At 37.8% G+C, this 15,936-nt stretch overlaps 1 protein-coding gene across 1 annotated transcript in view; it reads left to right on the top strand.

Annotated features, from left to right (window-relative positions):
- The window catches only part of eys (eyes shut homolog), a 292,650-nt gene that overhangs the window by 259,791 nt on the left and 16,923 nt on the right, over window positions 1–15,936 (top strand). Inside the window, exons 38-39 of the mRNA XM_084092742.1 lie at window positions 7,620–7,728; window positions 8,852–9,072. Coding sequence (XP_083948868.1) covers window positions 7,620–7,728; window positions 8,852–9,072 — 330 coding nt within the window. The remainder of the gene's footprint in view (window positions 1–7,619; window positions 7,729–8,851; window positions 9,073–15,936) is intronic.

The following is a 15,936-nucleotide window of genomic DNA, read 5'->3' as shown; positions in this document are numbered from 1 at the left end:
GTGTGTGTGTGTGTGTGTGTGTGTGTGTGTGTGTGTGTATGGCTGCAGGGCTGCAGCTTCATGATGTTTTACTGCCATCTGTTGCCAGTACTTCATACATATTTTGTAGTTGGAGCAATAGAGGCTCTGCGATGCTCCACGTCTTCCAGCATCCATTAGTGAACTGTAGCATGAACTGCTATTATATTCAGCTCTTAGATTTCATAGTTGTTGAACGGTAGCACTTGTGTGATGTCATGATGTTGCATCATGTCTGATTGAGTCAATGTAAACCCTGTGAGCCGATCATTTTAATAGAATGTGAAGATAAAAGACACCACATCTTTTTTTAAAATAAGGCTTTTTAGTAGTATAGAGTGCAACAGTGCCACCCCTTTTTTAGCAGCGCTGGTTCCGACAGTATTTTTTTCCATTCATTTTTCCCATAGGGATTTTTAACTCTTCGTTAAAGAGTTACAAGTCATTAACTAAACCAATCAGAGGACGATCACAACTCTACAAACTTTGATTTGAAACAAAAAAGTATTTGAAAATCAGACAAAGATACAAAGATACAAGACTGTGTACGTGAGGGAAAGATATATATATAATTCCCATGACGCATTGCAAACAGCATAGTCGAATTAAAGAATTGAACGATGGAGAAATATAAAACTCCAATTATAATATACTATATAAATAATATAATATATATTATATTATTATTATATAATATAATATATATATACAGTGAGGAAAATAAGTATTTGAACACCCTGCTATTTTGCAAGTTCTCCCACTTAGAAATCATGGAGGGGTCTGAAATTGTCATCGTAGGTGCATGTCCACTGTGAGAGACATAATCTAAAAAAAAAAATCCAGAAATCACAATGTATGATTTTTTAACTATTTATTTGTATGATACAGCTGCAAATAAGTATTTGAACACCTGAGAAAATCAATGTTAATATTTGGTACAGCAGCCTTTGTTTGCAATTACAGAGGTCAAACGTTTCCTGTAGTTTTTCACCAGGTTTGCACACACTGCAGGAGGGATTTTGGCCCACTCCTCCACACAGATCTTCTCTAGATCAGTCAGGTTTCTGGGCTGTCGCTGAGAAACACGGAGTTTGAGCTCCCTCCAAAGATTCTCTATTGGGTTTAGGTCTGGAGACTGGCTAGGCCACGCCAGAACCTTGATATGCTTCTTACAGAGCCACTCCTTGGTTATCCTGGCTGTGTGCTTCAGGTCATTGTCATGTTGGAAGACCTAGCCTCGACCCATCTTCAATGCTCTAACTGAGGGAAGGAGGTTGTTCCCCAAAATCTCGCAATACATGGCCCCGGTCATCCTCTCCTTAATACAGTGCAGTCGCCCTGTCCCATGTGCAGAAAAACACCCCCAAAGCATGATGCTACCACCCCCATGCTTCACAGTAGGGATGGTGTTCTTGGGATGGTACTCATCATTCTTCTTCCTCCAAACACGTTTAGTGGAATTATGACCAAAAAGTTATATTTTGCCCCAGTCCGAGGGAGATTGACAGTCATGTTTAGCTTCTTCCATTTTCTAATGATTGCTCCAACAGTGGACCTTTTTTCACCAAGCTGCTTGCCAATTTCCCCCGTAGCCCTTTCCAGCCTTGTGGAGGTGTACAATTTTGTCTCTAGTGTCTTTGGACAGCTCTTTGGTCTTGGCCATGTTAGTAGTTGGATTCTTACTGATTTTGTTCTCTTAAGATTGTCTTTATGCAGCTAACGACCTCAAACAGGTGCATCTAATTTAGGATAATAAATGGAGTGGAGGTGGACATTTTAAAGGCAGACTAACAGGTCTTTGAGGGTCAGAATTCTAGCTGATAGACAGGTGTTCAAATACTTATTTGCAGCTGTATCATACAAATAAATAGTTAAAAAATCATACATTGTGATTTCTGGATTTTTTTTTTTTAGATTATGTCTCTCACAGTGGACATGCACCTACGATGACAATTTCAGACCCCTCCATGATTTCCAAGTGGGAGAACTTGCAAAATAGCAGGGTGTTCAAATACTTATTTTCCTCACTGTATGTATATATGTGTATATATATATATATATATATATATATATATATATATATATATATATATATATATATATATATATATATATATATATATATGTATGTATGTATATATGTATATGTATATGTATGTATATATGTATATATATATTATATATATATATATATACATACATACATGACTCTCTGACCGTCATTTTCTGTAAAGCATGTAGTGCTGTAAAGCATGTAAAAAATGTAGTTTTTCACCAGTGTTAAACACGATTATTTAAAAAACAATGAAATAATGTGTGTTGACGTCTTCAACAGAAGCAAATACCATCAATTATCAACCTCTTAGCTCACAGTACAGCTGTCTTTAAAGGTTAGCATTCAAAATTCCTTATGGAGAAAATGAATGGAGTTTTTACTTGCACTCTATAGGTGGAGGAACTAGCAACATATTAAACAAATGGCAACATGACAAAAACCATATAGAACAACACCTTAGCAACTGCGTGACAACCACCCACCACACCCTATCATTGCGGTGGTCAATTTTGATTTAACTGTCATTTAACGGAATAAATAAATGACAACAGGAAGAAAATGGTGTTTATTTTGGGTTATAAAATTTTGATGAGGCTTATTTTTATGCCTGACACACGGCTGGTCTCAGGCTGGGATACACACATGCAAAAAAGGACTATGCTACGGTGGCCGAGAGAGCTCAACGCACTGCAACTGAAGAAAACACATGCAAATAGAAAAACACCTGCAAATTAAGAAAACATCTTCATCAGTTTCACAACACATGTGTGCTCCAAATACTCACAACACAACCAAATACAGAAACGCTCTGCAAAAGTTCACAACACAAACAAATACAGAAACGCGCTGCAAATAGAACAGAACACAGCGGAAATGTTTCCGGGGAACCCAGTAAGTGACGGACCCGGCTGGGACGTGCTTACAGCTGTCTACTTTTATTATTATTTAATTTTTTTGCAAAACATACAGAGATGACACGTTTATGACATAAAACTTTGTATACAATATACAAAATGTATTTACAATATGTTCAATGTCATAAGAATACTAAAAAGAACAATGAGCTGAAGACTAAAATAAATAAATAAATAAATAAATAAAGAGAGAGAAAAAGAACATGAGGGAAAGACATTAATCTATACATCAGTTACATTGTACAAATTTTGTCATGTTATGTTAAAATAAGTTTCATAAGAAATGTTAGAATGCAGCTAGGGTCCAAATATGAGACGGCAAGTTTTAAAGTTGAGACACTCACACACAGATATAACGCATATTTTAAAAACTTTGTATATTTATTTGCAACAGTTATGTTAACAGCAATAATACTATATTTCTGGTAAGAACAGCTATTCAGCTGATGGACACGCGCTGCGTTGTCATGGGAACATCCCAGGTGAAAATAATGAGGAAATTACGTTGTCTTTCGTTGCTTAGACATTCTCTGGTTGCTCCTTTCATCAACATGGCACACAAGTGCCCCGTTCCCTCCAAAGTGCCCTGCAAGTGCTCTGCCATCTGCCCTTTTAAGAGAGTAGGGCATAGGTAAAGCCATAGACAGTATAAGAAGCTCACGAGCAATAAGCACGTCCCAGCCGTCCGTCCGTCCGTCACTTATTAGGTTCCCCGGAAACATTTCCGTTGTGTTCTGTCCTATTTGCAGCGCGTTTCTGTATTTGTTTGTGTTGTGAACTTTTGCAGAGCGTTTCTGTATTTGTTTGTGTTGTGAGTATTTGGAGCACACATGTGTTGTGAAACTGATGAAGATGTTTTCTTAATTTGCGGGTGTTTTTTCTATTTGCATGTGTTTTCTTCAGTTGCAGCGCGTTGAGCTCTCTCGGCCACCGTACTATGCTGTGCTAGTGTACATTGCTGGTACACTCAGAAATTCAAAATTTCCTCAGTTTTGATTGCCCTGCGCTGTGTTTCCCAAAAGCATCGTAAGCCTAAGTTGAATGTAGAGACCATTGGTGGTAACCGTTCTACGATCAACTTAAGCTTAAGATGCTTTTGGGAAAGACAGCCCTGGTCGCATTATTTGATTTGAATTATGATCTCTCATTTCAAGATTCACAGTTTATTCATGTAATTTCATGCTAAATGTATTTCATGCTAAATGTAAGTTTGTTCATGTTTTTTAAAATGACCCCCACAAGGAAATTTGGACAGAACATATCAAAATACTTTGATTTGCTACTTGCTATTTCTAATCGCCGGTCTTGAGTGCCATGTTGTAGTCCTTTGTAGTTTTTCCCCCCGCTTGTCTTTCCCAGGTGTGTCTTGTTAACTCGTTGTCTTGTTAAGCTTGTTTGCCCTGGAGTAAATATAGCATATAGCCCTTGTGTTTGTCTTGTTGCTTTATCGGTTGTTGTACATGTAATGGTTGCTTCCAGTCCTGTTTTCCTTGCTCTGTTTGTTTTTTTGTTCCGTGTTACAATTTGCATATGCCCCTGAGTGCAAAATGAGTCATTAACAGTATCTCCCCAGAAAAGTTATTTAATTTTTTATTTTTTTGTAAAAGGCAATAAAAAAGCACAAATGTGTATATATAGAATTTTATATAGTATTTATTTAAATATATATATATATATATATATATATATATATATATATATATATATATATATATATATATATATATGTGTGTTTTCTTAGCAGTAGAGAGAACAAAACATGTATTTTGTAACATATTGTTTATTTGGAATACACTGCTGTTCAGTTTTTTTGTCAAAGTGTCAGTTGCGTAGCTGTTTATGGAGGGACAGAAATCTCTCAGATTTCATCAAAAATAGCTTCATTTGTGGTCCGAACGAAAGTCTTACGGGTTTGGAACGTAATGAGGGTGAGTAATTAATGACAGATCAAAAATCTTGCGAACCCAAAACTTTTGAACGGTAGTGTATATACTTTGTGCTTTTTGAGAAATAAACGTTTTCCATTAAAGTAAACGGATAATAAGATCTGACTTAGACTCCCACATGATGGAATTGTGCCCTTTCTCTCTCTGTAAATAACCAGTGTGCTCATTCTGTTCCCTCAGGACTGTATCCACGTGTCCACAAGAGCTCATCAGAAAGAATGACACCAGCGCCCAGTTAGATCACCACAGACATGCTCAGCCACAGCACTGCACTAGATGTTCCTTTAGATCTTTTTAATATGAGCCTAGAGAAATATTAGCTGTCTTTGCCATTTGGTAGCATGTAGCTATTTAAGATTGTGTCATCTGCTGCACTTTATAAAGTGACATTTAAATCTTTTTTTAACATCATATTTGTATTGTCCAGCATAACTGCAGTGTGAGTCTTTGTGAAATCTCTCTCTCTCTCTCTCTCTCTCTCTCTCTCTCTCTCTCTCTCTCTCTCTCTCTCTCTCTCTCTCTCTCTCTCTCTCTCTCTCTCTCTCTCTCTCTCTCTCTCTCTCTCTCTCTTTTTGTTGCGTGTGGTTCACTTTGAATGGACAAACCCCTGTAGATCTCAGTGGGTGCCATTTAACTGCTGTGTCTAGAGAAGAAAGCAGTAACACAGTGAGCTGGGAAACAGTTTAGTTTTAAACACAATTGCCCACAATATTGCTTGAAAATAACACGCGATTGTTTGGTTAAAAAGATTGTCCCACCCCCAATCTCACACTTTTTGGTTGAGCCAATGTTATGTCTTCTGTTGTATGGACGATATATAACTTTTGTGTTAAGAAGGTCATATAGATTTGGAGCAACATGAGGTTAAGTAATGACAGCTATGTCATTTTTGTGTGAAAACTGCCCCTTTAACCAAACTGAGATTAATTTAAAGAGAACCTATTATTCTTTTTTTACATTTTCAACTGTCTTTAGTTTATAATGTTGCTGTTTGAGCATGAAAAAGGTCTGCAAAGTTACAAAGCACAAAGTCACTCCAAAGGGAGTTATTCTCTATATCAGTAAGCATTGTTTCTGAACTCCCTCGATTGTAGTCTTGGGTTTTCTTCTGGAAACGTACTCATCACAATATTCTTCATCTAAAAAATTCCCACCCAAGGCACACGCAAAAAAAAAGTGTTCGTTTTTTTTTTTTTACCAAATCAAAGTGGCTGACCAATCATATCACACTGGACCAATCAGAGCACACTGAGCTTTTCGGAAGGAGGGGCTTCACAGAGACAGGAAATAAACAGGGCTGCATTTCCCAAAAGCATTGTAAGCCTAAGTTGATCGTATAATCATTGCCACCAATGGTATATACGATCAACATGGGCTTGCGATGCTTTTGGGAAACACAGCCCAGAGCGTTACTAACAGACTGCGAAGAGAGGTGCTGCAACAATGTAAATAATGTTGTTTTTTTTTTTTTTTTTTTTTGTGTTTTTTTACATTCAAGAATGAAAACCTATTCTAGACCCCAAAACAAAGTCAAGACATTGTAAAGGGGCATAATATAGCCTCTTTAAAATAATCAAATGTTCCTGCATGCGCCTGCATTTGCTACCAATGCTGAAATCATCATATCATATAGGACACATTGAACCTGATGAGAAGTCTCTATAAATGCAAACAGCTGTCCAATGCACCTAAAGTGGTTATCAAGCCATGATTAAAATAATTAGTACTTCATAACATCCCGCTACTTGGACTAATACCAGAATATTAAAGTCATTGCAGGAGCCTTGGCAAACAATCAAATCAGCTCATGTCCTTATGTTCAGGATTCATCAGAAATACTGGTTCGGTGCCGGGCTGTCAGTCACATTGAATTTCCTTCTCGTAGTCCCAATCGGGCATTAATTTGTCAATCTGTATGCAGAGCGACTCTCATAACTTCCCCAGTGTTGTAATTAGTGCTACCTGAAGTTGTAGGGCTTTGATTGCCTTCAGGGAGGTGTCCTGCAAGGCGGTTTCAAATTAGCATGAGGGCAATCGCCCTGATTGCTCGCATCTGGTCATTAAAGGAGAGGGGACTTTTCTCCCCCTCTTGCCCTGAACCCAACATGGACTGAAATCAAAAGCTGATGCTTGAATAAGCAAGTCTCAAATTTTTCATGTGCCTAAAAGAACTGATTGGGCAACGAGAAAAACCATGCCTTTTGCTAATTACATGTATTTTTCAGTTAGGATATTGTTTTTTACAGAATAACTGTTGGATCACGTCAACCCACAGTTGAAAGCTTTGTGGGGGAGATTGTTGAGACACTCAGCACCTTTTACTGTTGCGTTAGGTTCCTGAAATGGATTATTTTTCAGCCCGTGAGCAGGGAGGAGCTGTCTTTTGACATTTTGAGATGATTGAGAAGATATTTTGCTTGAGTAGTAAATGAGTAATGGATACAGAACACAAGCCTGGAAGATGAATATTTTTACTATGTGTGCAGGAGTTTGAGATTTCCGTAGAGTGGCCTAGTAGTAGCCCAGAACTCCCCTCACCAATTTCTGTAGTTTTTATGCTTAAATGGATTTATTGTGAATGCTGCATGATCTAATGAGATTTTCCTTCCTTCCTCCCATGGCCCGTTTCTGTCTTACTCTCTCATTCTTGATCTGTATTCCCTCCTCTCTGTCTCTCTCTTTTAGATATGCATTTCCATCTCGTGACAATGGTCGGCTCTGTATCATTGAAATAGCTGTTGATAATGGAACTGCTAATCGGCAGCAGAAATACATGGATGAGCCTGTGTCAGAGGTAAACCTGCTTCTACACATTCAGTCATTTGAATGACTGTATCAGTCTATGTTTTATCTATGAATTATCTGATTTATTTTAACCATTCTACTGTCATTTTTACCACTTTGTTATTGCAGTATAGTTTTTTTTAATTATAAATGTAAAAATGGATGGATGGATGGATGGATGGATGGTCGGATGGATGGTCGGATGGATGGTCGGATGAATGGACAGATGGATGGACGGATGGACGGATGGATGGATGGATGGATAGAGGATGGATGAATAGACAGACAGTTAGTTTAGTTTATGTGCAGTCATGTTGGTTATTATGCCATTATTTTTGTAAAGAAGACACCTCAGTCTTTTTGAGAGCTGGTGTAATAATATTTCTTGAAAAAATAAGAAGTTTGATTATTCACGTTAAATAATTGGTTCATGTTTGCGTCCTAATTGATGAGAACCTCAGAGAGAGCTGTGCTGTAATAATCAGACATTTTCAACAGACTATAAATCTTATTCAGAATATAATGGCTTCACAAATCCATTTATAGAGCTTCATAAACATAAAAAAGACTCCAGGCTTTATTAAGAACTGTTGTTTGTGGAAATGTCTGTAAAATTGGCAAGAAGATGACAAACTTTGAATGTTGTATTTGGAAAGCCTAGTTTAAAAGTTTAAGGTTAGTTTTATGTCTGAAGGTTCTTCTACACTTTATAACATTTTAAAATAAAAACTATTATTTTAAATCATAAACATTTGATAATATCACATTTTACTTTATTTTTTATAAATTAAATTCAGCCTGAGTGAGCATAAAAGACTACTTTCAAAAAGTGTTTTGAGAAGTTTTGAACAATAGTGTACACAAAAAAAATGTGTTTGGTTACTTTTTTCTCCGAAATTGCTAGTAAAATTCACAAATAATTCCAAAGAAACGATAATCCATTGAACTGAATGTTAAAATTTCAAGACTGAAGTAGTATTATACAACATACTTCAGTAATCTTTGTTTTATTTGCTACTTTGAATTTATTTACAGAGCACTTTAGAGCACAGGCTAATCTAACATAATTATCTTTAGTTAGATCAAATCATCATTATTGTTAACGCGTCTCATTTCTTCCTCCCAACACTCAGGTGGTGTTCGGCCCCACGTTTCTTGGTGGCGTTCCATCCCTCTCAGAGCTGCACCACAACAGTGGGAATGTCTCTGGATTCATCGGCTGCATACGTGAACTGCAGATGGGCTCCAAAGAGCTGCATGTGGTGGGGGAAGCAATCAGAGGCCAAAATATTCACAACTGTGACGCCACAGTCTGCCAGCATCAACCCTGCCGCAATGGAGGAACCTGTCTCAGGTATGATTTCCCTTCTTTCTTTTTTGAAACTCTATTGGAGGTAGAACCATCTCAACTTTCAATGGCTACATTCTGCGAATAGTGTTTTCAAAGTGTCTGTTAAAACAATATTCAGATGAAAATGACTGTAATTGGATGTTTCTCAATAAAGGACTGGTGAGTGGTAGACAACGTGACCGGAGGAGTTCCTCACTGTACATGCAGATGTCATACTCATCAATCAGCATTCTTTCACAAGCATCTCTTAAGCTTTCAATATTTGGCATACATGCAATTTTCTACTAAGTTTTGTGCTTTTGCCAGGGCGCAGAGTTTGTAAATATTGTCATTGATACGCGGATGCTGTGAAGATGCTCACTTGAGTTTTAAATAGCCGTAATCAGAGGCTTGATTGCAGGGACGGGAGTGATGTGTGAATGTGCTTTTTGTTAAACCACAGGCAGCGTTTTTGTGTTGCCTACAACCAATAGTTTGTTAATAGCAACCAATTGCCTACACAATTGCACCATTTTTGAGTTTTATATTTACTTTTCTATGTTAAAAGCATGTTTTGATTTGGGTGGGAATCGAATATGGTAGATTCTGTTAGTCATGATCTGATTCAAAAATGATTCTCAATGCATTTCCAATCAGCAACTGTCAACCTAGGTGGCAAATCCTTTGTAATTTAAGGTTGACCCTAGACTTGCTATGGTAGTCGGTGTTCGTCTGTCTGCCGATTATATTACTTTCCCACTGTCGTTTGGCTTTTTTATACAAATAAAAACCATTTAGTTCAGTTGGACAACAGATGCTACAATTATTAACTGAATATGCCTACACAGAGTACACATGATCGCAAGCTAAAAAGCGAAAGTGAAAAGCGAGCATGCATTCAAAAGCGATTTCTGTATAGTAAAGATGTATAGTAACGTAGCATTTGAAGTGCATTTTTAGGATCATGGTGTACTGGTGCTAAAAAGTATTGCGGTACTAAAATTTATATTGGTACAATATAATAAGTTTGCAAATGGCTGTACCTGATCACAATGACAATGTGCTTCTCTTCTGTAGTCTGATTTGAAGCGTAAAAACACAAAACATGACCACTAAAGAGTTTTTCTTTTCTTTTTTGTTTCATCTGATGAGCTATTTATTACAAATCCATGTAAATATCAGTGTTGAAAATGCCTTTTGCTCAGCTGATAGCGTGCTTGACCACAGCAACTCGAGCACAGACACTGAGCGCGCGTTCAGGGACTCTGTCTGACAGCCGTGGAACGGTTTTCCTAAAGGACTACGAGAACTGGCTCTGAATTTAAACCTAAACAGTGTTGAGGTAAGGTGCCATTTACCCTTGTTGTGTACAAACCTGATTCATTCCTTATATACTGTAGAAGCAGAAAAGAATATTACAATACATGGAGGACTTTTGTTTGGAATAATGAATAAAGGCTGGGATACACTACACAACTTTTAAAATTGGAACAGATTTCAAAACTCTAGGCATCATACGACTTTGTAAATGGTTAGAGAGAAAAACTTGGCATTCTACAATGAATGACTGAGGATCACACACTTTCAGACTCAAGTCATTCTAAACACAACAAACTTGCATGTGCTTCGATGTTAGCAGATGCGTGACGAATGAAAACAACGTGTTATAAAATCGTCGCATAATATCAACCATGTTTGATAATCTCCGACTGGATGGAAAGTCTGAAGCTAAAAATTGTGTCTGTGCCCATCACAGGCCCAGCGACAGGACCCCCAATGATGATCTCAATCCCCAAGCGACGATCTAAATGATGATAATGATGATTATTACTACCATCCTTATTAGGCTACTTTTATTAATAAATGAATATCACAATTTATTTGCCCCGCAATGGTTTCATAGCGCATCATCGCATAACCGACTCGCTGAGATGCTAATAAAAGTACTCCTCTTTAAAAAACATATTGTTTAACACTGAATACTTCTCTTTTAATTTTTTAAGATAATAATTTAAGACAGTTTTATGCCATATCAGAACATGAAGAAGTAGATTCAGCTCTTGATGTTGCTGTTGTTTTATATAGGTGTTCTAGTTTAAACATGCAGGCTTGTATATAGTGGCGTCCTTATTTCTCGTTCTAAACTCATCTTGGAAAAGTCTCGGAAAAGCACTCTGTGAATATTGACTTTTATATATAACCAACGTGGGGCATTAGCCCCATCACTGACCTTTGTGATGAGCTATTGAGCAGTCCAGACTCGACATTTGGTTTGTGTGTGAATGATCTTTTTCTGTGATGATGACTGTCATTTTTTTTTATCTTCTCCTCCAGATTTCCTGTAAACAAATCAGTGGAGTATTCTCTTTGATCACATGGGCTTCTTTTGATATGCTGGTTAGATGTCTTGTACATAATCATTCATTTTTAGTCTGAAAGGCAGCTGCTTTTTTCATTTGCAAAGTCACATGCACAGTACTTAGCCTCTGCGTCGAGATCGAAATAACAGTCCACGTTTATTTTAAAAGTGTAAAACTAGCTGCACTCGTGTGAGGCAGATAATTGTCCTGGAAGATGTCCTAATGGTAATCCCAGTTAGCTGAGGCGAGTGAAGGGAGCATGTTGACAAAGAATAGGCTTTTTCTCCAAGCCAGCAGCTGACGTTAGCAGGCTAGTTTTTCTCAACAGATGGTACTTAAACATATCCCCGCTTTCCTTGCATTTGCTTCTGCTCAGAGTCATTTCTCTCTCTGTTGTCATCTCGCAAAACTGTATTTCACCGCAGATGTCCTCATCCATTTTCTCTCTCATCCATTTAAAGTTTCAGAAAACGTATATGACTGTAGATATGGGCCTAATGCATGCATTCAAAGTACCTGGCTTCCTGTTGTAGTCTCCTTACTAGTGTTGAGTTCTGACAGTGATTCATGGCTTTAACGGTTGTAATCCTTTGACTTTGAGACAGATTCTCCCCACCTCCACCGGGTAACGGCTAGAGCATGTGGAGGGCAGGAGCGAACAGCTGTACATCAGCCGTTCATTTCATTCCCGTAAAGCGACATCATTCACCTCGCTGTCGAGCTGAGCACTAAACTCTTTTACTGAGTGTGTCACGCCCGCCCAAGTGTATAATCGAGTGCTTGGCCCACTAAACAGGCAATCCAGCACGTTTGGAGGACCGGCCTCTCCATTTTGGGTCTCTGGTGAGCCGTGGCCTCATGTCGCGTTTACAGATCTTTGAATTTAAAATGCTGTCTTTGGTCAGTACTGTTAAAATATCTGGGTTTTCATTGCTTTATTAATACTATCAAATGACTGGTTACACTGAAAGCAAACTGGAAGTCAGAGACTCTTTTTGTCTGCTTCTCTGGATGCACCCTTATTTAAACAGACATGGAGAACACTTACCATGTTAAATTATTCATACATGTTTGCTTCCATAAGCTCACTTTAGTTGCAGCCGAAATGGTCAGTAGTGATGGTAGCTTATTATATCTGCTGGGAGACGTGTGCGTCAGGACTCAGTTTAGTGGAGATGTGTTTAGCCGCGTTTTCAGAACATTATGTTTTTAATGGTTTTCGTCTTTCTTTTGCTTTGTAGCATTGACCTCTGGTTCACTTCCATTCTAAGCAAACACAGACAAATGTTCTTGGTTTTTAGTCTCTTGACTGCCTTACATAATGCCCATTGGTCAAATAAGCATCTTTATATAACTGAATGCAGGATGACCTCTGTGAACCGTATTAGCAACAGTGTCTTTCTAAGAGCTGTACCAAGTATGATACCACGGTCAAATAAACACACTTTGGCAAATTTAGTATATTATCTGGATATTCTGCATACTGTATTTTCATATATGCTGTGTGTGCGTGCATGTGTGCGTACACCACTGTTCAAAGGTTTTTTTCTAAAATGTAATACTTTTATTCAGCAAGGATACATTGATCAATAGTGACAGTAAAGGCATGTATAATGTTACAAAATATTTTTGTACTTTCTATTTATCCAAGAACCCTTAAAAAAAAAAAATTCACAAAAACATAGTTTTTTCCAATTGCTAACACACTAAAATGACATGCACAGCACAATTATTTAAATTGACACACAGAGAGCAAAACCAATGGCAATTCAAAATGGCACTTTTTAAATACATAGTCACATGTTTGCCATTTCAAAGCACTACCATTCAAAATGACACTACATGAGCTAATTGGCCAATACATGTGCCACCTGGCCAAACACCTCAATGGTTAATTGTTAACACTACAATCTTTTTCAGTTTACTGTTTTTTTGTGAGCATATCTTTGTTCAGTCCAATGTAAATATATCTGCTGTGCATATGTTTCACTGACTTGTTTGGTGAAAAAAATAAAAATAAATGTTGCAACAGCATGTGTGTATCTGCAAATATTTCTGTGCATGTGAACAATCTGAAGAATTTTCTACAATTTGAACTATTTTAGTATTATGGCAAAGCATACTAAAGCTGTGAGTGCTTTTCATTATGCCCAACAGTGTGTAGTTGGTTAGACAAAAATCTGGTAATATGAATGTGTGTGCCATTTCGTGCAAAAGTTTGATTTTGATAATGTTATATGTAGGTTTAGTTGCAGTGCTTCATTTTGCAGGATATATTAGTTATTTTGCAGTTTGGGTGTGTGGTTTTGTGAATTGTGTTAAGTGTTTTGATAAAACCAGCCTAGTTTGCAAAATTGTGTGTTAGCAATTGGAAAAAACTGTAAGCACAACTGATTTCTACATTGATAATAAGGTTCAATAATACGATAACAATGATTCTTGAGCACCAAATCGGCATATTAGAATGATTTCTGAAGGGTCATGTGACGCTGAAGACTGAAGTAAAGGTTATAAATAGCTTTGCCATTACGGAATAAATTACTTTCACAATATTACTGTTTTACTGTTCAAATAAAGGCCTGGTGAGCTAAGAGACTTATTGTGTGTGTGTGTGTGTGTGTGTGTGTGTGTGTGTGTGTGTGTGTGTGTGTGTGTGTGTGTGTGTGTGTGTGTGTGTGTGTGTGTGTGTGTGTGTGTGTGTGTGTGTGTGTGTGTGTGTGTGTGTGTGTGTGTGTGTGTGTGTGTGTGTGTGTGTGTGTGTGTGTGTGTGTGTGTGTGTGTGTGTGTGTGTGTGTGTGTGTGTGTGTGTGTGGTAGTGGTATATACACAGTGACTTGCGAAAGTATTCAAAACCCTTCATTTTTTCATTTTCAAGATTGTAACAACCAGGACACTTCCTAGAGCTTGCCTCACTGAGCACTCAGTGGAGAAGGGCCTTGGTTAGAGGGGTGACCAACAAGCTGATGGTCACACTGGTTGAGCTCCATGATCCTCCGACTGGATGGTATCATAGTCCAAAATCTGCAGGCTGGCGCAACACTTTCCACTACACTTTCCCACTATTGTTGACTGCAAGTCATACCTAAAAAGGCTTGAGGCTGCTTTAACTAAATACTTTGTTAAGGGTTTCAATACTTATGCAATGTACTTATTTCATTTTTTTTTTTTTTATTATTAATAAATTTGCAAAGTTGTCACAGATCTGTTTTTTTTTTTCTGTCATTGTGGTGTATGGAGTGTAGATTGGTGTGAAAAAAGTAATTTAAAGTAGTTTAACATAAGGCAGCAACATAGCAAGATGTTAAAATAATTGAAGGGGTTTTAATACTTTCGCAAGGGACTGTATATGTACGTTTTTCCAGACATGAAAGGCTGTTAATAAAATGGTGAATCATGTGAATGTTTAGAGAGTGCACTAGCATATACAGTTGATGGTCTCAAAGCACACATGGACTAAAAGCCAAAAAATATGTGTGATATGTGTAAATGTGTATATGTGCTGAATATTTATTTTATTTACAGTTGATGGTCTCAAAGTTAATAGACTAAAAGCCTGAAATCTTTTTTTTCTCTCTCTTTTTTTTAAAGATAAAGTGTCATGATCAAAATACAGAATATGTCATTGCAATGTCAAGACTCTCTTTGAAGAGTGGTAAACACATCTCCTGTGATCATGCACAGTTGGCTACGTACGGGGCTCACCATATGCAGCCGACACCTGAGTGTTCCTCCTGACTGTTCCCTGCGTCAGTCTGAGTTTGCATGGCTTGTGAAGGGCAATCAGTCACAGAAACAGATGTGTTTGCATGTTCTACATAATGCGGGGCAATAATCTCGCAGTCTGCCGCGGCATTACCCCCTGCTGTCCTGAAAGGCAGTGACAAACCATTCCCTGTCTTTCCCTGGGAACGGTGCAAAGAGCGCTTGTATACAAACCAGGTCACTTGATTAGTGACTCAGATTTATGAGTGGGAAGATTGTCCTATCCAGTGTTATCTGCATAAATGCAATTATTTTTGTAACGTTATAAGCGTGCCGTTTTTATTTGAAATTCGATTTCTCCCTGCATAGATATTCCTTCAAATCTTTTCATGCCCACGTTTTTAGAATATTGTTGTGTGTGTCTATGTATCAGTCACTTGCACTGGTTCTAAATCCCAGTGACGGAATGTAAATATTTCATTTCAGCTGTGCTGCAGCTCAAAACACATTATTAATTTATAGATTTGAAACTCCTCCAATGCTTCCTGTATCTGATATTATACCTTTGAAAATGGTCTACATCTTCCGGCAGCTTATGAAGTTCTTGTCTGAATATTGCTTATCATGCTGGCCCACCCTCTACCTCTCGCTTGAGGATAAAGCCTGGAATTAAAAAAGTTCCGTTTGCGGAATTGCACCTCTGCAGTCGTCCTTTAGCTGGGGCGTTTCTAATAATTCGCTTACAGTGAGGATAGATCAACATCAGCAGAATGTGAGTCTGCTTTTGTAGATGGCCTTCAGGCCCAGTTATTCGCTTATTTAAATG

The sequence above is a fragment of the Abramis brama genome (genome assembly GCF_963993115.1).
Source record: "Abramis brama genome assembly, chromosome: 19".
Lineage (NCBI taxonomy): Eukaryota > Metazoa > Chordata > Actinopteri > Cypriniformes > Leuciscidae > Abramis > Abramis brama.
Note: the sequence above shows the minus strand (reverse complement) of the source record. Positions and strands in the feature narration are given on the sequence as shown.